The sequence below is a fragment of the Pangasianodon hypophthalmus genome, chromosome 15 (genome assembly GCF_027358585.1).
Source record: "Pangasianodon hypophthalmus isolate fPanHyp1 chromosome 15, fPanHyp1.pri, whole genome shotgun sequence".
Lineage (NCBI taxonomy): Eukaryota > Metazoa > Chordata > Actinopteri > Siluriformes > Pangasiidae > Pangasianodon > Pangasianodon hypophthalmus.
In genome coordinates this window covers 5,159,109-5,183,442 of record NC_069724.1, presented here as the reverse complement: position 1 = coordinate 5,183,442, position 24,334 = coordinate 5,159,109, and the positions used below count along the sequence as shown (strand labels likewise).

Here is a 24,334-nt window from a genome sequence, read left to right as displayed (position 1 = left end):
AATAAAGTCACTGGGTCTAACTTGGCCACCCTACTGTAAAAGGTCTGGCTCTACTACTGGCTGATCTCACTTTCATTTTCCAGCTTGGAAAATCAGCTAAAACCCAAAATTTTTACTTTTTTTTTTTTTCCAATTCAAACATTACCAAAGCCACTTAAAAGATGTTGCATTGAGGACTCCCTACTTGACAGTATTTTCTCTTAGCTAATGATGTGCTTAAAAAAATAACTGCTCTAACTAGGTGACTTTGCACAAAAAGCAGAAAACTTCCATTACACAGGGCAAAATCAGTGTGATAGAAATGCTCAGTATTGAATCGATGGTTTCCTAATAAAACCTGTCCTAGTTTTCCTCTCCATCTTCCCCTCTATCTGTCTCATTTGTTTAATTCCTCTCCCTCTGAGCTACCTGGGCACCATCCTGCCTATTCCCTGAACGCCAGAGCCTCGCTGGTGACGCCAACACGCCGCGGTTTGCTCATTATACCTCTAAGGATTGTGCGGGACTTAAGTAAGCCCTGGTATTTGAACAGGTAATTTAATCTCCTGTGATGGCAAGGTACTAAACAAACTGGCCTAATAAAGATGCCTAATAAAAAAATAGACAGGAGCAATTCAAGCACCCTGGAGCAGTGGCAGATGCATTTCACCCTTTGAGAGGAAGCACACAAGAGGAAAAGAGAGGGAGAGACAGGGAATGGACAGAATGGAAGAAACCGAGTAAACACCCGTGATTAGTAAGTACCCGTGATATTTGCCATCATTTTCTACATACATCCGTGACATGGAGCAGGAATTTCAGCAACAGCTCAACAAGAATGGAGAATTTCTCAATCCCATGCAAATTAGGTACGGCACGATAAAGCGACAAATCCAAACAAGTGGCTCGGACCAATTCTAGTGGTCTGATGTTTCTTCACTTCCCCAATTACAACTTTAGTTCCTTTCTGCAATTAGTTTGCATTTACTGTCTGACATGTAAAACTGGAAGAAAATCTTATAATCATGGTTTCAGCTTAGGCTGTAATTACAACCTCTAATTAATTGTGTATCTAGACTTCATGAAGAAAAATAAAGCTTGGAAGAAGGTACCGGAGATCACTGGTGTCTGAGTGTATGTAGCTAGTACAGTTAGCTTACATTTAATTTTGCTAAAACCCTTGCAAAAAAAAAACTATTTTTATACCGAATAGTGCATTACTTAATTTGTGTTTAACTAGTTATCTTAAGAAGCATTTACATTTTGGCTACTACTGTTTCTGATCGGAACTAAGAATACCACTGGACAATACACATCCAGACGCGACAGCAGCAGCATCAATCGGCCATTACAAGTTGATATGTCTAGTAATGTTAGGGAACAATTTTAGCACAATGTTAGTACTTCGGTAGACACGAGCGGCACTGCACTATCGAATTACAGTGCCATCTTCTCAGCGATTTCCAAGCTGCCAGATCCCAAGTCATCCTTGAATAATTTGCATATCAGTCCATGACAGCTTCAAGCCGTGAGATCACAAACAGCATTTCTCTCATAGCTGCCACAGTTCATTAACACCATGCAGAAAACACTAACGACAGTAGCAACAATGGAGGGGCTTCAAGGTCTGATTTGCTTTTCATTCGGCATTTGGTTTTATGTGAAGAGACATAAACCAGCCAGATCTTCTGCAGCGCTCAATGCGAATGCTATCAGAGATTTCTGTGGTGTATAGTCGAGTAGAAAAGTAACCGAGGCAGGTTCGAGCTGTTGTGCCTATTCTGCGAGATCGCATACGGAGTTTAAATGTAGCGCTCCCGAGTTTGATACTTCAGTGCTGCAATAATAAACTCAATTATTAAGCTATATAATTGTGTTTGAGTGTTGGTGTATTTTAAGGGGAGAATGTGCATTAAGGGGACGGATCTCAGTCATTATTTAATATGGTCAGGCTGTGTTGCATAAGGACCTGCAGCCATATTCAATATACTACTGCTCTACTGCCTATTACAACACAGCACCCAGCTCAGCGGGCTCGGAACTCGTGGTGGGAAATAAACAATGCACTGAGATGTGAGCAGAACAGGAGCTAAGAAAGAAACAGTGGAAAGAAGAAAGAGGCAGAAACTAGACTTTGTGTGTGTGTGTGTGTGTGTGTGTGTGTGGTCAGAATAGAGAGACTTCTCATCCTGCTCAAAATTGGAAAGAGTCTGGACTTTTTCACCTGATGTTTGACTGAGCAAGGGAAGAAACGTGTGCGTGTGTGTGAGTGTGTGTGTACACATGCACAGAGAGTATAAAGATCAAGAGAGACCTAGACCGAAAGAATAAGATATGGTGACAAAACTCAAGGTCCATAATAAAGTGGAGTATTAAAAGGTTCTGTCTACTGTCTACACTTCGACGCTCAGCTGTGCCATAACACAGCTGCTCTCGCTCCCTCACTCGACTACTCATTCCAACTCACACGCACCCACACCCACACCCACACCCACACCCACACACACACACACACACACACACACACACCTTTATCAAAGGCGGCAGTCAGTCAATTTTTAAGCCAGAGCTGGCAAAAACAAAAAACAGATTCACTAAACAGAGGACGCACAAAGCCCCACATCTTACTTACGAGAGTTTACTGTTCTCACACAACCATTACACAAACACAACACATTTAATTCAAGCTGATTGAGGGAAAACATGACCTGAAAAAGCCCTCTGATCTCCTCACCCCTCATCAACACTTCAGCAGAAATAGCTGTAGCCTGCAATCACTGCATTCAGTTTATAGCCATCACTGGGCTGTCTGGTAAATGTAGAGCACGTGTGTGTGTGTGTGTGTGTGTGTGTGTGTGTATAGACTACAGCTTAGTGTGACTCATTCCATATAATTAGACTCAACTTCTGAACTCCCACATCTTCAAAGCAGAGAAATTTTAGCTCTGCTTCAGAATGCAGGACAGGGAAACGGCATAATGTGACATGACCATCCCTTTTTTTTTTTTTTTTTTTTGAAAAGACAGGTTCCTAGCTAGCTGCATAAGCATGACATCTAATGAACAGAACTCGGTGCAAACATCTACACTAGTCACTTTTAATCACTCGCTGCCCATCTCTTTCTCTCTGCGTCCCGTCACTCTGTCCCCTCGCTGCTGCGTCTCATGAGACAGGCTGCCACTTTCAGAACTTTGGGCCGTGCATCATTTCCTGACTAAGGCATTAGCACTGCAAACGTCTTTAAATGTTTTATGCTAAACAAGCATGGCATTCACAGAGCTGCTGCTTCAGCACTTTTGACCTCAGCTGAGGGATTGTGCTTTAATTGTCTTGCTGAACTCAGGTGTTTCCTGCTTTATTGCTGCAGACCCACAAGGGGAATGTAGGTTACCTGATTGACCTTTAAAGCCGAGTGCTGGATTCTTACCTTGACCCCACGCACGCGGAACTCGGCAAGGGCCCGGCTCATTTTGGCAGCGGCAGCAGGAAGGTCCTTACCGCTGGCAATGACTTTAACCAGGAGAGAATCATAGTGTGGGGAGATCACGGCGCCCTGGAAGGCAGAGGCACTGTCTAGCCGGATGCCCATCCCTTCACCGCTGCGAAAAACCTGCAGAGACACAGATAGAGAGGTAAGGGGTAAGATTAATGTTACTTACAGAACCTTTACACCATATCATGTGTGTTCTTCAGAGGTTGCAATAAACACTAACAACTATAACTAATGACTATAATACACTAGCGACTATAATTATAACAATTATTATTATTGTTTTTATTGTTATTATGGGATTTTATGGAACCAAATGCAACACATTTAAGACACAAATAAACAAAATGCTATGAACAAGCAATGCTGGGTCTGATTTCTTTCTGGCCCAGACTGTAGATGCATTCAGTGAAATGCATGTCATGCCTTCTAGATTTTGTGTGCATCTCGGCTGATATTTTCCAGCTCAGGTCACTGACACATCAGGAACACGTCATCAGCAGTGATTAAGAAGGCGCACGTGAAATACAGTCATAGGTGTCATGAACACGAACAAGGTGGGTTATTTACTCTTTCCACCAATTCTTTTACAAAATTCCTTTGGAGGAGAAACTAAAAGTTGAGCAGACAGCACACTCCGTTCAAACAAAGTACAAACTCTACAAAAGGTCAGATGACAGAACCAGAATTTGAACCAGAACCAGTGTACACTATATGGCCAAATAAGCCTTCTACAAAATGTTGTCACAAAGTTGTAAGCGCACAACTGTATAGAACGTCTCTCTATGCTGTAGCATAAAAATTTCTCTTCACTGGAACTAAGAGGCCCAAACCCAAAGCCTGACAATGCCCCTGTGCACAAAGCATGGTCCATGAAACCCAGAAGAGTGGAGGTTATTATAACAGCCAAGTGGGACTGAATCCATATTAATGCCCACGGTTTTGGAATGAGATGTTCAACAAGCCCATATGAGTGTGATTGTCAGTCGTCTGCATACTTTTGGCCATATAGTGCATTTATTCATTTGATCAAACAAACAGTTACATCTTTTCTGTTTGTGTTCAGTGATCAAAGAAAAAGTGGCATAAACCCAGGAGAGCATTATGGCAAAGAAGTGATTCTAGCTGTTAGGCTACATCCCAAACATACTTGTTCTATTGTTCAAACTATAATATATAAGTAACAAACTATTTTGACTTTTTTTTTCTTCTTCTTCTTCAAAAGCAATTTTCTTACTCAATAGAGGATTCAAGGCAACCGGATTTGACAATCAATGCACCAATTTTGCTTTTTCTGTATGTCCTTGTCCAGTACTCTCAGTACTCCAGCAAAAATAGTAACCAAATTCAGGACAGGTATGTAATAATGGTACAGTCAAAAAATAGAAATAATGACAAAGTATGAGATCATCGATTTGTTGCAACACTATGTTCTGTACTATCTAGTGTAAATTATTATCACTATTACTATTATGAGGAAATTGTACCAAAGATCATGAATCAATCAGCTCTAAAGCAGTTGCGAGTTTACAAAGTAAAGATTGTACGTGCACTTCCGATTACACTTGTACACTTAAAGAGGATGTGCTATTAACTTGCCAGTTTCTGGGATTTCTGATTGGGGGTTTACAAAAATCAAACAGAACAGAGAGCACTTTACTGAGATGATGTTACTCACCCACCCACCCACACACACACACACACACACACACACACCCATCACCCAAGTGCGGTCATCATTTACTGTTGCAGTTGTGCTCTTTCAACCCTGGCAGAAAATCGAGCCAGAGTGCTAACAGTGATGTGTAAGAGAAAAAGTGATGGAGGGTGAGAAGAAATGTGAGAAATGGAGAAGGAGAGAAAACAGAAAATAAAACAAGAACAAAACAAAAGAATGATTTAACTACTGTATGGGTAGTCACTGATAGTGGTTACATTTGCTTAAGAGCAGCTGTGCTTTTGCTTCTGTTATTAGATAAGAGATTACAGCTACTTCGCTATGTAACCAGTCCACTTACTTCCTACCACTTTAACTGACAGAGTTAATCTTATAAGACTCAAGTCCGAGCCTAAAATTGCTTACCTATTTACATGACAGCGGACTTGATTAGAGTAAGTGCACAAAACAAAACTGCCTTACAAATACTATTATTGTATTTCCTTTAACATTAACTTTATTACTCATGCTACTTAATAAACTGAATAAACTGAAGTCAGCTAGCAGACTTGAGAGTTTGTAATATGAGTGTGTGCACAGAAACAAGTGTATGTTCTAATAATCAGTATTTTAATGCACTTGCGATGTAACGGTTGATAGATGTTTCAAAATAAAATTTTAAGGTAAAATATCTTTTACAAATATCTTAAATTTGGCATTTCAGAAGTGAATTCTCCCACATTATAGATCTCAGAGAATATGTTCATTCTTGATAATGTGGTGTTAAAAATCTCATTCTTTGCTGAGTTATACCATTTATTAATTATTTATTGAGAGGGACTGCTTAATAGAAACAGCCAGAACCTCTAAAACCAGACATTATTTGAGTACAGAATAATATAGTTCTATGTATTTGTCTCAAAATTTTGATAATGTATATTTAAAGTGACCCTGAACTGTAGCCGTTGTTGTTAGTGTAGATTTCAGTGCCTTAGAGTTTTGCTATCCGGAATGGTTAAACACTGATTCCCAGGTAGAACTTAATACTGTGGTCTCGTATTGTCCATAAGTCCATTGTCACCTTAAACGTTATTAACGCTGACATTAAAGTCATCTTTGGAAACAAAAAACACTGATTAATCTTCTGACTTACAGACAGACATTGTGGTGGAAAGTAGTTAAAGTATTCATTGAGCCCCCCCCCAAAAAAATCTGCTGTAGTCTAGTGAGCAGACAGTACAGCAGTCTGTAGATCACAAGTGTCTCAAGGTCCAAAATGGCTCAAAGTCCACGGCTCGAATACATTCCGCTGCTTTGCTCCACAGCCAGCACTGGTGCATAGGGAAGATTAAAATTTTAATGTAGCACTGTATTATTACATGATTGGATTGGGCTTTGAACATCCCTTACCCCTACTCTGTGCCACACTCTATCATATTGACCAAAGCTCCTCCTCCTCCTTCCAGAAACAGTCACTTCATTGGTCATTATCTTCTGGTCAGAGGTAAGCACTTCCCCGTAACAATCGGGGTGTAATGATCAGATGATTTGGATCGATGCAATGACTTAAAAGGCGACTATCAAAGTGAATTGTAACAATCAATTTACAACTGTAAATCGATTATTATTGATAAAGGACTGACTTGTGGACAACTGTTGTGAAAAAATCATTCATATTTTTAAATAGATGTGTAAATAAGCTAGCAAGTTGACTTGCCTGCAACTCTGCTACTTAAAAATGGTATTAGCGCCATCATTCGCTAATTAACAGTAGGCCTACACCAAGTTGGCCGCATATCTTCTGACTTATGAATCGAAATCGTATTGTAGCAGATTCATTAGTATAGTCAGATATCGAACCACTGCCTTATGAACCAAAATCTTATTGTATTTTATCATTAAAAATTCAGTAGTATCATCTAAAAATTTCAATTCATTGCTTGATGAATCAAAATCATTGCATCATAGCAGATTTAGTGGCATCACTAAATATTGAATCAATGCCTTAAGAATCAAAATGAATGTATATCATAGCAGATTCTGTGGTACTGTCAAATATTTAATCATTGCTTTAGGAATAGAAATCATATAGTATAATGTGGAAGCATGAGGTTTACACCCACAATATAAAGAGTCAGTGTTTCAGAGAGTCTGTCTCTTTCTTTTTTCTACCCTCTTCACAGCCATGACTCCTTCAGGTACAAAAAAAAAAAAATAAAATAAAAAAAAACTCTATACATACTTTCTCTATACTACATTTAAATGCATTGTAATAAAATATTCAAATGCATACAATATGTGCAACAGTGCCAGAGAAACACGGTAGATAGGGATAGTTGAAACTGGGCTAGATGTATATACAGTACTGTTAACTTAAAACATGACATAAGACAGTGGAATAAAAAATAAACTATATATTTATGTATACTCTGATTGCATGCATCATTATTATGCAATCACTTTGCTCTACAGCTACACACTGCATAAGCACGACATCCAGGCAACCGACTCGGCTTAGTGAATAGTTTAGTTTATAGCCCTTCAGCAGCTCACAAAAATACCGGACAGAAATTGAGTTTGACGTCTCCCCTGTAGATGTAGTGTACACTCGGCTTGGGATTTCATAAGGAAGTATCACACAGTGAAGTACATCAGAAAGCTCAGGTTCTCTAGTTTTAATGTCAAATTTGATACGTATTGATATTTCAAACACTTGTAGACTTAAGGTTTAAAGAAAATGTACTGTGAACTTGCTGGCGCTGATGAGAATACCATCAGGTAGATACTCATACCATACTCACACCTTTACAACAAGGTCATCTGTGAGTGATGGCTCCAAGAACCATCTGACAAAAAATTTCGTCAGAAGGACGAGGCAAGCAAAACAAGCGTTTCACACTCACTTCATGGCCCTTTTTGCTTTCGGACCAGCTTTCCAAAAGCCGTGAACACCATCTTGCTTTCTTTCTGTTTAAAGGGAATTAGAAAAAATAAATAAAGAAGACAACCTGGCGTTCATGGCTTCCCAAGGGCTGCACTCTGCTGTGATCATTATCTCATAAATGCCTTACACAGTAGAACTCAGAGATTTTTTTTAAGATGCAAGATCAGAGAAGAACCGAATGCATGCCAAGCTCCATGTGAATCACACATTCTTATCTCCATCAGTCGCTCCGTATCATCTCCCTGTGTAGCATGGGTGCAGAGGGAGATTAAGGTAGCCTGTGGCTACTCCTCCTCAACCAGCGAGAGTGCACTATAGGAGGACACAATGTTCCAGGAGCAGTGTTAACCCCTCCTTATCGACCGCCGCTTTGTACTTGGGTAGAAATCTGGGTCTTGGACACAATGCAATTACAAAATCCACCTGCAGCGTGGAGTGGAAAGAGAGGCCCCTGGGATGGTAAAAAGCCTGCTTTCCACGCCTCCGATAATGAGCGTGAATGTGAATGAAATGGAGAATGGGAAGTTTCAATGGGAAGATTTAAGCATGGATCCGATTACTGCTGAGCTTCTGGTAACCAAGCATGTTACAACCTACAGCAAACCACAGCAACACAGATATTCACAGAAACCCAGATATTTTTACTGGAGATAACATTCAGTGTGTGCCCAGGCTGTGATCGGCAATAAAAGCCTTTGGCAAATGGGATGACTTGGCCTGTTTTTTTTAATAGCCTTCGTACATGCTGCAGTAGTTTGAGTATTGACTAGTTTGTTTTTATTTGGTTAGGGAGGCACAATTTCTCAAAAAAAAAAAAAATAAAAAAATAAAAAAATAAAAAAAACTGGGAAGTGGGCCCCGTGCAGAAAAAGTTCGGAATACATCTGCTCCACGTCTTTGACACGCTTACAGGCTTCTGATTCCCACTGACGAATGTCTAACAACACAATGTGTCTACAGTTTATCCACACTCAGATGGACCCTGCTAGCATGACAATACACCATGTCACAGGACGTGGACCATCACTGAATGCTTCAGAAATATGACAGCAAGTTTTCCCTGCTTCAGCAGTCTGCACAGTCCCCAAATCTCAACCCTATGAAGCATCACTGAGACGCGGAAAAACACAATGTTCACAGGAAGATGATATTGTACAGCAGCACAATTTTTTATCACCGGCAAAAAAAATTCTAAAAAGGTTCTCTACGTTTTATTAATGGGAAACACTCTATCGTAGCGTCCATCAGAGGGACAATGTGAAGAACCCATTAGTGTTGTAGTATTAACCTAGAATGTGCTCGTTATGTCCAGTATCTTGGAGAATGGATGCCTAAGCAAATGTATTCTATTCAGACTTTCTCTTACCACAAAGACGAAAAACTATGAAATGCATGCCTGGGGCAGCAACAAAAAAAAAAAAACCTGGAAAAATCTATTTTAGCCAGGGAAAAAGAAAGCCATCAGGTCTCTCTAAACAGCACAGAGTGTGTGCATGTGTGTGTCTAGTGACATTTCCACACGATGGTGAGTAATGCTGGAGGCCTCAGCTCATCAGTGTTTGTGTGTCTCCATCTGGAGAAAGAACCAATTAAAGGTGTGAAGGGTCTTGCTCATAACATACCAGCACTCCATGGGTCACACAGTCATACGCTACTTGCCATGATCTTTGTATGCCAAAACCTCCCACGGTCACTGCGGCAACTCAAAAATGCAGACTACCCATGTGGCCTTTTTTCTCTCTTTTCTCTCCTTAGCCTTAAATACAGCATCGATCGTTCTCCAGCACTCGCTCCCAGTCCTTAACTCGCACTGCTGTCCGTGCCTTCCACTCCTCTGACTAAAAATCTTTTCCTCCTCCAGACATAACAGTGTGGAATTGAAAACTACAAAGCCCTTAAAATTGATCACCAAGAGCAACTTGTGTATACAAAGGCTAGGAAATGCTAAACGATGCTGCATGTTTTGTCTGACTGTCTACTCGTGAATTTGAATAAATCTGAAGACAAGCCTGAGCAGGTATTTCCTGATGAACACAGTGTTGAAAAATACATCACACAGCCTCACCAACGCTCGACTTTGCAGCACTCGTACTCTGGAGGACGGCAGTACAAGCTAGAAACCTGATTAGCGCCTCTCGAGTGTATTAAGATCGTGACCTCCACCCCGTTTGAGTGCTGACTCAAGAAATCTGCTGTGAACTGCTGCTTTGGGCTGATTGTCAGGGTTTCAGTTCACTTAAGCCGGAGGATTAGCTGGATTTAATTCCATAAATATATAAAAGTTTAAAAGGCTGTGAACTTGGATTTTATAAGAAAAAACCCCAGAAAGAATAATTAAATATGAGCCCTTCATTGCCACCGAAAGCAGAACTGTCAAACTTATTTTAATTATCACCAGGCCACATTACACACAGTCCAAACTTCAGTTTAGAAGAGCAATGACAACTCCTCCTCATAAATGTGTTCGTTTATGAGCATTTAGCTGAAAGCGACAGTCTGAAGGCACAAATGGATTGAACATACACTCACTAGCCACTTTTATTAGGAACACCAGTACACCTGCATATTCATGCAATTACTCTAATCAGCCAATCATGTGGCAGCAGCACAACATATAAAATCATGCAGTCACAAGTCAAGAGCTTCAGTTAATGGTCACATCCACAACGTGATCTCGGTGACTTTGGGGGAAGAAAAAATAAATAAAAAATCCAGTGAGTTCAATGTCACTGGTTCAAGCTAACAAAATCTACAGTAACAAATAACCACTCTTTACATCCATGGTGAGCAGAAAAGCGTCTCAGAATTCACAACACATTGAACCTTGATGCAAACGAGCTACAAAAACAGAAGACCACATCAGGCCCCACTCCTGTCAGCCAAGAACAGGGATCTGAGGCTACAGTGGGCACAAGGTTGGAAAAATCATCGTCTACAGAACAGATGAACTGACCAAAAACTAATTTTCTGAAATATGGTTTTACTACATACTTAGTGTATATTTGGATTATATGTCTTGAATGTAAACAAAATAGCCTATAATATTGAAGTGGAGAAAAGTATTCACCCCGTTGCTGTGATAGTGCTAATGGTATCTGAATCCAGGTGTAAGTATTCACAATCTGAACGCCTAATACTGGTTTGTACCAATGCTAGAGTGCTGTAGTCGGTAATAGAAAGCACAAATTTAAAATCAATTTGAAGGACTAGGTACTTTCATAAAGAGATGCCATTGAACAGAAACACAAATACTATATACAGAGATGTACAAGGAATATGACAATTCAGCTAATGTAAATATAATCACTCTTGGCCATTAAATGCACCACCTTCTACAGTGAAAAGGTCTCTTACACGCTGGAAAATATGGTACTATTCACTGTTGAGATGCATAATTTCCCTTTTGTTGGAGCTCAGCAAATTGCCAGTTTGTATCACTAAAAGCTTCTGGTAACTGTTAATATTTTAATTTCTAAAGCCTGAGCATGTGGTAGGTCATGGAGTTTATTCAATGTTTACAGTCCAGGATTTCATTCCGAATGTCACTGCTAGCAGCCTACAATCTTGTTCATTAACCTAAGTTTAATGACCAAGCTCACAGGGGTTAAAAAAATAAAAGTAAATAAAAAAAAAAAACTGACACTAGAGTGAGTCTCTCTCTCTCTCTCTCTCTCTCTCTCTCTCTCTCTCTCTCTCTCTCTCTCTCTCTCTCTCTCTCTCTCTCTCTCTCTCTCTCTCTCTCTCTCTCTCTCTCTCTCTCTCTCTCTCTCTCTCTCTCTCTCTCTCTCTCTCTCTCTCTCTCTCTCTCTCTCTCTCTCTCTCTCTCTCCTCGTGTGTGTGTCCCTGCTTTACTGACAGGCTGACACAGACACAACTTTAATTAACATTCACTAGAGTCTCAACTAACGTGCATGAGGAAGCTTTTTCTATTGCAGTTTCATTTGTGAGTCATTGAAATTGGATGTAAATAAATAAATAAATACACCACAACTCATGGGTTATGCTACATAAAAGTGGAAGATAGAATGTTCCACAAATTCATAGTACAAAAAGAAATCATATTTTTGGAATATTATCTTCTTACAACATCTAATTTCAAGTTAAGTAATTGTGAACTAGTAGATAATCAATTGTCTTATACAGCAGTGGGGTTGAATTCTTGATTCTGATTGGTCAGAAGGAGAATTTCTGTAAAAGCATAGAACAGACAATAGGGCACGCTGTAATTCAAATCACAGATTTATATTAATATTGTTTGTACAGAAACAACTCGATCACAGAGACTTATATGGTGGACACTCTACATAATCTAAAGCTAATAATAAATGGATAAAAAAAAAAAAAAAAGCGTGTCATGTCAAAGAAAAAATATACTCATTGATATGTTTTATTCAACATTTATGGAAGGAGTCTCAAGTGTCAGGGCTTTGTAACAGTAAGTTTCCCTGCTATGGGTCCTCAAGTCCTCAAGACAGAGGAGTTTATGCTTTCCAATTTCTTTGTAATATGACAAGATGTGTTTTTTTTTGTCTTATTAATTTCAAGAGAAGAAAAAAAAAAAAAAAAGAGGATGGTGATAGAATGACTGTTTATAGCTGCTAATGCACAAGTGATAACAGGAAATAACTTGTTTCATAGACACTCCACAACATTAAATGTAACTATAAACAGTAGTTAAAATATGATATGCAATTTGTCACTCTTTAATAAATTTTTTAAAAATGTAGTTGTTGGCAAATCCATGGTACAAGATACATGTTGTATAAGATATAATTCTTACCTAGCAACTGATGATGTATGCACTGAAGTTAGACCAACTGAAACAGTACAAATTTAGCTTCCCCCATAAAGGATAAAAGAGTTGCATTGGTCTCTCCAAAGAGGTCACAATAAGTGTTGTAATAAGCATTTTGTCAATGAAATTACATCACATAATTTCAGCCAGCTTTTACTATTTTGGCTATATTTCAAGGCTTAAGGCTCAAGACAATGTTAGTAAGCAAGCTAATGTTTGTGCTACACATTTTGTCTCCTGGTAAAAGCTATAAACCCGAACTAAAGTCAAAGTGAAGCCAGCATTAGGGTCATCCTAAAGGACACTTTTATTATGATGCTTCTGTAATCCTCTTTTTTCTACCGGGAGTTAAGATTTTTTTATTACATTTCTTTTATGCAGGAATTGTTATTCTGTCATAGCCATTGTCCTAAATGTCCTAAACTCTAGTTGCCATGGTTTACTAACCAAGATTTTTACAGTTAGGATATCTCTGTAATACAGCCTCTGAAGTCAGTTCACTTGATTTATTAGCAGTTGCCTTTTTTGTTACTTATAATTTTGAGCTGTATAAGAAAGGACAGTTTTGGATGTAAGAAGGAGGCAAGACACTCATTTTTTAAAGTCATTATACAGTATATTACATGTTTTTGTTTTTAACTAAACCTCATGCATTTCAGCTCTTGACTGCTGGACATATACAGACAGGTGACAAATGAGCGGAGGAACTAAGATGATTCCAGATGTGTGTAGTGCATGACAATTAAGCAGTTAACATCTTTCCATGTTCTGTGGTATGTGTAATAATGCTAAGCATATCCATTTTGACATAACATTGGATGAAGATGGCAAGAGGAAAAAGATCTAAGTGACTTTGAAAGAGGGTTCATTATCTGAGACGAATGGGAGAAGCTTCAATCACATACTGCTCAACTGGCTGGGATTCAATATGAACAATGACTAATGCGATATCTGCATTTAGATCTATGGGAAAGACATCAGGACATAGAAATCGTGGCCGATATTATACGACAGCAGGATGAAATTCTTGAGTCAGAAGGTGCATTAATTTTCTAGAACAGAACAGCTTTGACAGTAGTTCCAGCTGTAACATAAATGACAGGTTAGTGCGCGTTCTACTATATTATCGTTTCTATAGTAACAGCTCACACACAGGGATTTGTATAGCAGATGCTCCACATAATCCAAGGATAATAATAAATTATTCATAAAAAAACATGCTGTTTAACAAGAAAAGATAATGTGTAGAAGCTTTCTGTCGTTTAACATTTATGAAAGGAGTCTCCAGTGTCAGCACTGAGAGTCTTCAAGACAGAAGTTTGCGCTACCAAGTTTCTCAGTCACATGACAAGCTGTGTTTGTATAGCGTAAGTGATGATGGGAACCAACTTGTCTTGCAGACGTTTCGTAACATTAAATGTAACTAAAAGCAGTTAAAAGCGCAACGTTTCATTCAATGATAAATTAAAAATTGTAATTTTTGGCAAATTGCTGTGGTATAAGTCGAATAACACATTTCAGGCCGTGATGTTAGACAAAAAAAATCCTGTCGTGTTTGGTCCTTACATAGTAATCATGATGCTCAGGTTTAGCATGCTGTGTTTTTAAAAAAAAAAAAAAAAAAAAACAGAAGCACTACTGTTTTTCCGGTGACTGAGAATAGAGTAATATTTGGGAAGAATTTTCTTAAATCAAAGCCGATGGACAAAGTGACCTGTTGTTAGTTTTCATCTTGTAATTAATTTCAATGTGTCCAAAATGTCTTCAAAAAATGGTAAATAAATAATTGGTGAATTATGTTTATACATGTGTTAACAGTACTGTGAAACACTGTTTTTTGGGGGATTGAGAAGACATACTGTTATGTAATGTGATAGTGTCGGGTTGGGATGAGAAACAGACAAGGAACCTGTGGTGACAGGACAGGAATGGTGTTATAAATAGCAGAGATGGCATTTTGCCCCCATGCAGCTTTCCAGTGCCCAGCTACAGTCCCTGAGCACCAGACACCCGCTCAGTTTTCTTCTTCTCTGCACATCTACTAAGCCACAATAGGAATATACACTGTATAGCCAGAAGTATGTGGACATCTAACCATCACAATCGTATGTGCTTGTTGAACATCCCATTCCAGAGTTTTCCTCCCCTTTGGTGCTATAACAGCCTCCACTCTTTTGGGAAGGCTTTAGAGTATATCTGGGAGCATGGCTGTGGGAATTTGTCCATTCAGCTTCAAGAGCATTAATGAGGTCAGGGAATGATTTCAGCATAGAGGACTGGTGTGCAGTCGACATTCCAGTTCATCCAAAAGGTGGTGTTCAGTGGGGTTGAGGTCAGGGCTCTGTGCAGGCCACTCGAGTTCTTCCAATCCAACCTTGGCAAACCATGCCTTCATGGACCTCAATTTGTACACAGGAGCACCGTCATGCTAGAACAGGTTTGGGCCTGTAAGTTCCAGTGAAGTGAAATCTTAAAGCCAAAGCATACAAAGACATTCAAGACATTTGTTTTTTGGGGAAGATGGGGAAAGAACCACACATGGGTGTGATGGTCACGTGTCCACGCACATTTGGTCATATAGCGCGGAAAATTCCTATCTTACATCCTAAGATAAGTTGAGTGCCAGATTTTTTTCACAAATTCACAATACAGAAGGAAATCCTATCTTAATCTATGAGTGATATCTTTTCCATCCTCTCTCAAACTAGGATATAATTAAACCTCGTGTCTGCTACCTAGAAACCAATGATGTAAATGTGGCTATGAGACGCAAATTGAAGATTTAAAAATGTAAAGGGTCCATTTCAAATGCAGTGCTCTATAAAGGATTCAGCTATAGTTAGGTAGCTTGTAAAAAGAGAAAAGCAAAAAAAACGCTTCACTGGTCTCTAACTGCAGAGCCAGAGTTAGTAATAAGCATTTTGTCACTGATTCATCATTTCCATCCACTTTTACAAGGCTTTATATAATTTAGTGTTTATTTTCACCTGCTGCATTATAAACAGATGTAAAGCAGTTACCCAGAAGAACAAACGTTCTCCTATGTTAAGACAGCGTTTATGGGATTCTGGCAAGTTAGGATCTTTCTGTAATCCTCTATTCCTATCCGGTAATGAAATTAGGAATTGTTAGTCTATAATATAGCTGTTGTACTTCTAATCGTCATGGTTACTAAACAGATAAGATTTCTATAATATGGCCCCTGGTTACTAATCCACCTACATTCATGTTTTTGGGCTGTAGGAGGAAACTGGAGAACCCAAAGGAACCCCAGGCATCTGCGGGGAGAACATGCAAACTCCACACAGGCAAACAGGTAACCTGAGTTCATTTCTCAGCCCCAAACCCTGGAGTGGTGAGGCAGCAACACCACTCTTCAGTCTATAATACTTTAACCATTTTTTGCTGCCAGAATAAACAATTATGTCTGTATTTCCTGAAGGAAATACAGTGTTTGCAAGGAGCTAAAAGGAAGGAAGGAAGAGAAAGCAAGAAAGAAGCTTAAAGGGTTTAAAGCAGTGCTGCTGATTGGTTGGCTAGCAAGGAGAAGGAGCAGGAGAAAAACCACCACGAGGAGAAAGACGGAAGAAAAAGGAGGATGAGGGAGATGAGGAGGAGAACCAGATAAGAAGAAGAAGGAGGAGGAGGAGGAGGAGGAGAAGGAAGAAGAAGAAGAAGGAAGAAGAAGAAGGAGGACGTAGTGAAGAAGGAAGAGGAGAAGATGGAAAAGGAGAAGAAGAAGGAAAAGGAGGGAAAGAAAAACAAGGAGGAGAAGGAGGAATTACAACAGTGACTACCTTTCAAGCTCTGCAATTTTCCAAAACAAAGATCCCTCCTGGTTCATAATGGTAATATGTATGGGGATTTTTTTTTTTTTTGGTTCTCTGTGGCACCAAAACAAAGGCCAAAAATCCATCAAAATGTTCTTTAGGAAACCAAAAATAATGGTTCTTTTATGGCATCACTCTAAAAAGCCATTTCCGCCACCATTAATTTTAAGAGTGTACCAGCTGCGTCACCCATTATTCTGCCTACTGTAGCATTATTACAATGGCTTTTTATTTCCCTTTAAAACTGCTCATGGCCTGGAACAAACGTCTTAGTGTCTTAATTTATGATTACCGAGTTTTGGCATAATGAGTAATGCGAAAGTCAAAGAGAAGTTGTCCAAAGCACCTGAGCTCTCTTCCTTTATATTCCTCAGTGAAAAGCATCCTGTTGCATCTTACTAGTTTTTCTTAGGGGAAAAAAAAATACGATGTTACTCATTTTTAACAGTTAATTACTTTCGCTGGGTTCACGTCAGTTTCATCTTCCATTTTCACACATTTTTTTTTATATTTCAATTATCCCTACACTTACCTTGCGTAGATCGCAGCTATGTGAAAATGTTTCAAGTTTTGTGACTACAGCTGCTGTGTATTTGTCAGGTATTTACTTATATGCTTAGAGACTGTCTGGAAGGGAAGAAGAAAAAAAAAAAAAAAAAATTCAGATTTCAGCTAATACAGCCCAGTTGAAAACACATACACGCACAGTGATGAGTCCATGCACACAAACGTTACAGACCCATGACAGGGACTTGGCTTGCCTTTCCATCAGGGCTATAAAAAAAAAAAAAAAAAAAATGGCCTTTGAATTCCTCCCAGCTTTCACAGATCGAACAAATCACAGTGAGATGGCAGCAGCCCAACCCAGCTGCTCCAGCCAAGCAATTAGACCATCAGGGGAAGACACCATCGCTCACTTATTCTGTTCTTCACCATCTATCCCTCCATCATGCCTCTATCTAGCAATTATTACACACAAGTCTGCTGGTCAACATGCTCGAGAAACCACATGATTACACGTCAAGAATACTGCAGTGAAAAAAAAAAAAAAAATCAGAAAAGGCAGATTCTGTCTGACATACAATTTTTGAGGCTATTCATGAAATAATAAGTAAGCATACACATGCACACACTTTTAAACACACACACACACACACTTAATGCATTTATTAGCACATTGTTATCAGCTAGAAAGAGCTCCAAATGGATTGGGTAACAAAATATTAATGGCAGGTCAAATGAAGTGAGAGAAAAAAAAAAATGGTAGTTTTACTGTTAACAAATTTTTAATTTCGCACTTTCTTCGTCTTCTCAGTTTAGTCGAGCAAAACTTGTGAAGACGTCAAAAATTCTGTGCTATATGAAGACATACCTGCAGCACATCGCCAAGTACAGCAATACCACTCCTAACCTGGAAACTTAACACCCCATTTCACCTGTAAATTGCATCTATAAAAATACATACACACTCACTGTACACCTGTGATTATCCAATCAGTCAATCATGTGGCAGCAGCACAAAGCATAAAATCATGCAGATACAAGTCGAGCTTCTTTTAAACATTCATTTAATCTGATCTCAGTGACAGTGACTGTGGCATGGTGGTTGGTTCCAGATGGGATGGTTTGAGTATTTCAGAAACAGTTGATCTGGGATTTTACACACACACACACACACACACACACACACACACACACACACACACACACACACACACACACCACTCTTCAGAGTTTACACAGAAAAAAAAAAACCATCCAGTGAGCAATTGTTCTGCGGGCAGAAACGCCTTGTTTGTTGAGAGAAGTCAGAGGAGAACGGCCAGACTACTTCTAGCTGACAGGAAGGCTACAGTAACTCATATAACCACTCTTTACAACCATGGTGAGCAGAAAAGCATCTCAGAGCACACAACACATCAAACCTTGAGGCATATTGAGGATAGGATACAAAAGCTGTCAACACCCACCAGCTCATCTTTTAAATGGCATAAATGACAGTTGCTCAACTCACAGCTGGCTGTTGTAGTCATATTTTACAGTGTAAATAGGGTAATAATAATAATAAGAATAATAATAGTCCAAAATTGATATGTAAATATCACTTTTAGCCCTGTTACAGAAGCAAGAGTGAAAAAGAAGGATGAGCACACACACTGACAGAGAGAGAAAGAACTGTAAACCACATATTTATAGCCCATTATTAATATTTAATCAGAGCAATTTAAGGAAGAATAGATGTATAACATAAGATTAGAAATTAGCTATTGGTTTAGGACACATTTCTCATTCTGGACCTCACTAAAATTTTGACTCTGTCCTGGCTTCTCATTGGTGGAATGAGCTTCCTCCTCCACCTTTTAATTTTGTATCTACTTGTGCTATTGTTTATGTGGTTAGGATTTAAATTGTTCACATTTTTGCACATTTTTCTTGAACATTTTGAAGTGATGAAATGTAAATGTGAAGAGCTTCACTTTTCTTTAAATATAACAGAACTTCCAAGTCTGTCAAAACTGTGGAATCAACTTTCAGAGGTGACATGTACTTGCGTAACTTCAGTGCTATATATATATATATATTTTTTTTTTTTTTACTGAAACGTCTTGCAACTGTTAATGGCAGCCTGTTTGCACATGTCTTGCGTTCTCTAGCTCATCCTTACTGCACAATGGGTGAAAAGACTAACCCATGCTTCCTCTACACCAAATCAGTGGATTTTTGTGGATCTGTGATTCATTTAGCACCACAGAACAGGAAATTATGACTGTTCTGTATGTGCAGCTTAACAACTTTCCATACTGCCATAAAAGCATGGTTTAAATCTTCGCCATCACTCATTGAGAAGCACCAACTGTGCTCTTACAGACTCCCAGACGTCGATGGTTGAGAATAGAAATGGCACTGATCCAGTACTTTGCAAAACTGGATATCAGAGGACAAAAAGAATGAATTTGATCCTTTAACAAATGGAAAAAGTTGGAATGGGAAAAGATTCTTTTTTGAAAGTGTAAATATTTACATAGAAAGAGACTTTTTTTAATATTAGATATAGCATGACTCCACTTTTCTTACCCGACACGGATACTGAAACCTTGAATATCAGCCAATACAGATATCCATCTGATAGAGTTTTCTTTAAAACTAAGTTTTTAAATGTTTTTTAAGCCAAAACACTTCACAAAAACTTTTTCGCACAAAAAAAGCTGTTAAATTGTAAATATAATAAAGTTTTTTTGGGGGGTGGGGGTGGGGAGGAACCCCCTCAACTCGCAATGGTCTCCTCAACTAAGCGTTCCTCTGACAAGTGACATCAAATCAACATGGCTGCTCACAGCATTAGCACTAAACCAAGTAGCGCTTCTTACCTTTACATAAGTTACACTGTGTATACAAGTATTTGCTTTAAATCCATCAACATACAGACATAACTGGCTGTTAAATCTGTAACATTAACTATACAGTTCACTGTTATGAGGAGAAAAATATGCATCACTCATCACAATTAACTGGCTAGTTTGTTGCTAACAAAAGACAAACATGGAGGCGGATATGTTTTCTTCCCACTTTGTAGCTCGAACGCTCCGAGGTCAAAAATGACGTCATTCCGAACTCCTACTTCTCACTTTCAAGGTACGAACGAAGCTTTATTTATTATATTTATACTTTGTTATATTTATATTCGCAATTTAACTGATTTTTGTGAGAATGAACCTAACTTTATAAAAAAGCTGCAGTTTTGAGGAAGTTGTGCTTTTAGCTATGTATAGCTATAATACACACATACACATATATATATATATATATATATATATATATATATATATATATATATATATATATATATATACACACACACATATACATATACATATATATATATATACACATATACATATATATATACACATATACACAAGCACAAAAAAAGGAAAAAAACGCAGCTTTTCTATAAAGTTATTTTACACGATAATCACCAACACTGCAAATATAAATATAAAAGTACAAATATAACTTGAATGGCTAGTTTGTTGCTAACAAAATACAAATATATATTTTAGCTGATACTCGAGGTTTCAGTATCAGTATCACAAAAGCAGTAGTACCTAGGAAGAACGGTTTCAGCTGGATTCCAGCTCGCCCAGTCAGTTAATCTTTCTAAATTTCCACATGCTCCAGCCTGCAAGTTAGTGCCTTCAGTTCCTTTAAAAAGAACTCAAGATCTATATTTTTGAACAGAGATGACACCATGATGACTGGAGACTCGGGCGAGTCATACAGGATATGGAACATGTCCCAGACCGACACCGAATCCTCTGGCAGATCATCAGTTCGTTCATCAAAAGTTTGATTATGAACCAAAAATTGAGTATTGCCCAAAAGCATTCATCAATTCAGGTCCAGTGTGCACAGACCCACTTAGTTTTAAGATAGTGTTCCATATGGTGGCTATAAAATTCAGGTAGAAATGATTTTTAATTCAATTTAAGAAGAGTTGCAGCTGGTTATATACTTTTGTACAACAGCAGTGTTAAATTCTCAATTCTGTTTGATTAAAGGGTGCTGATTTATTTTCTATAACAGCAGCTCTGACAATAGTTCTGGCTTTAAAGTAAATCACAGGTTTATATTAATGTGCTCATTCTAATACACCATCGTTTCTATAGTAACGGCTCATTCACAGGGGCTTGTATGATGGATAATCAACAGTGTTATTTAACAAAGAACAATGTATTGATTGAGGAAATGATATTGTGAATTGTAAAATTTGTAAAAATAATAATAATAATAATAATAATAATAATAATAATAATAAATAAATAAATAAATAAAATTTTAAAATTAAAATTTGCAAATTGTAAAATTTCTGTAAAGAGATGTTTATTTAACATTTCTATAAGGAGTCAGCTGTAAAGCTGTTCCTTTAGGTTTTCCTCCTCAGGGAACTCGTCATTACAGAGACCTTTCTAGTTTCTTAGGAACAAGAAAAGCTGCATTTCTTTGTCTTATTAACTTCAAGAGAGAGAAGAAAAAAAAAAAAAAAAGAAAAAAAAAAGACTGAAAGACAGTTTATAGCTGCCATAATGTAAGTGATTAATGTAACTATAAACGGCTAAAAAGTATGATATGCCATTCATTAATAAATAAAACAATTCTAATTATTGGCAAATTGTTGTAGTATAAGGGGAATAAAACACTTCAGGATGTGCCGGTATTGGAAAATCACCTTCAGGTTGGTAATGGTATCACACCACCCCACTGTTGATTATTTTCCTATTACAGCACATCCCAAAGTGTTTTATTCCTGACTTAAACCAATAAACTTTAATACCTCAAATACCGAAACGCTACTCCATTTTACCGTTATGACTCTTTCCCAACTTTCACCCTTTAAATCTTCTGCTCCCGTTTGTCGTAAACCTGCAGAGGTGATAAATTGTTGACTGGTGATGTCAACTTTTAATAAACAACAATACGTGCAAAGCAAGGAGTCGATTAGTCTTTAAAGAAAAAGCTTTAAGAATGTGGCCCAAAGCAGTGCTATTTACATAAATCTGTTTTTTGTCTCTTCTAGCAGCCCGTTATAGTCAGTATCATACTGTTGAAAAGAGACAGTAGATTTATTTAGGTCTTTATGCATCTAGTTCAACTGCCTTTTGTCTTCAGAGATGCTTCAGGCCTTTTCAACACCTTTGGGGGAAAACGAGCCATTTTATATATATAACAGGAGGGCTATCATGCTGAGCGGCTGAGAACAAAGGCAGTTAAAAAAAATAATTTGTTTAAAAAAAATAAATAAAAAATCCAAAGCTCTGAGGTATAGATGGTGTGATGGGCCTTGTTCTCATTACCCCAGCTTATTCCTCTGTATGTGAGCACCTAGCCCTGTCCTTGAGCTGAAACTTTCTAAAGCTGCTCTTATTTCCCCAGAGAGCTATTCTCTTTTTTTTAAATAAGCAGTCATAATTTTAGACACTGTCTCTCTGGATGCATTAAATTTTTTTTTGCTGTTTTTGTGACCAGCATTCCTGCAATTTGTGCATCCAGCAATAGTGGGAACTCAGCAACTTCTCAGCAATTTGTTAGATACATAGGTATTGTAAGAGAAAAAAGAAAAAAAAAAGTGTAGTTAGTCATGTCAAAATATAACCCTTTGAAGTTCCTTGTTAACAGTTTATACAATAAGTGGACAAGGTCTTAATGAACAAAGCATGAAAGTGTCCCTGATTATATTGAATGCAAATACATTTTATTGTATTGCAATGCAAATTAAATATTATAAAGATTCTAAAACACTCTGTTAAAAGCTTTGTTTCAAATGAAGCTGTGTGTAAGCGAAAGGCATGAATAGATTAAATCTCTGATCAGGTAAAAGTTTATATTTGAGACACGAGAAAGCCTGCAAAAAAAAAATAATGGCCATTTAATATATTTGCCTTAATAAATATTCAATTCAACATGTATCGACAAAATAAATAAATAAATAAATAAAATCAATAGTAGCTGTTAACTGCATCCCGTTTCAGCATTTTAAGCACAAAAAAATGTACAAAAAGAAAGTTTGTCAATGTTATGATATAATATCATGAAACAATGTAAATTCTTTAAAATTATGACTAATAAGACCACGGCAACTGTAGCCAAAAAAAAGATAAAACAAAAATAAAAACAAATCTACTGCGGTAATACAAAGTTATAATATCAATGTTTTTGGGGAAAAAAAGTGTCATTAATTGTTTTTAAGTTGTCTAATTAAATGTCAAATATTCAAAATTAGATTTCTTGTAGTACAAAGTTTGCAAAACCATATCAGCATTTTTTTAAAACCATTATACTCGTTAGAGGAACGTAAAGTGCCCCTGAAAGAGAGAGATCATTTTCAGAGCGTTTTGTCCCTTTGTTTTATAGCCAGTGATGTATTATATTTGAAAAAAAAAATTGTTTGGTTTTAATTTTACAGTTTGTCACTTCCAGGAAAATGATCCCAAATATTCAAAGATTCATATTTTGGCAAAACTTTGTGATCGTCCAATTAAATGTTCTCTAGAACGGATATGTCCAGCCCAGGAGGCGGGTCTTTCTCTACAGCCGGTTAGCAGCAAACATAGTTCATTAGTAGGTTTTTGGCTGTATGTATGACCACACACTGTTCCTTGTTCCATCCCTTGGTTGAAGGAAAAAAAAAAAAAAAAAAATTTGGTGTGTATTCCTTTGTGAAGTGGTTAGAATTTGTATGAGGTCATGGTTATGGCACTTCTCGGAGGTGTTTTACCAACTTGAGGCTCTTCAGTGGTGAAATATGTCTCTTTCTCAGACTGAGCAAGAACGCAATTCCGTCTTTATGCACCATCAGGGCTTCTATCTCTTCATTGTTCTCTACATGCAGCTAGCTTGCTAACCTGCTGTCAATTTTGTTTAGTCTGTGGGGGTGTGGCATATCTACAATGCTACCGGGTATTGTGAAAATCAGTCAAGCACATCCTGTTTCAGTTGGAAATATGCGAATATGTGGAATCAAATCACAGCTAAGAAGCCATTTCATGGGGACCTAATTCCGTTTATTTTTAACTTCCCCAGTTATTCTTTTCATTTCACCCACAACCTCATTTAAATGTCGTTTTCTCACCCTACTACGCAT

The 24,334-nt window shown here is 37.9% G+C and overlaps 1 protein-coding gene across 1 annotated transcript in view; it reads right to left on the bottom strand.

The window, feature by feature from the left end:
* Positions 1–24,334, bottom strand: part of pcxa (pyruvate carboxylase a) — a 139,710-nt gene that overhangs the window by 53,603 nt on the left and 61,773 nt on the right. Inside the window, exon 10 of the mRNA XM_034311032.2 lies at positions 3,407–3,589. Within this exon, the coding sequence (XP_034166923.1) occupies positions 3,407–3,589 (183 nt within the window). The remainder of the gene's footprint in view (positions 1–3,406; positions 3,590–24,334) is intronic.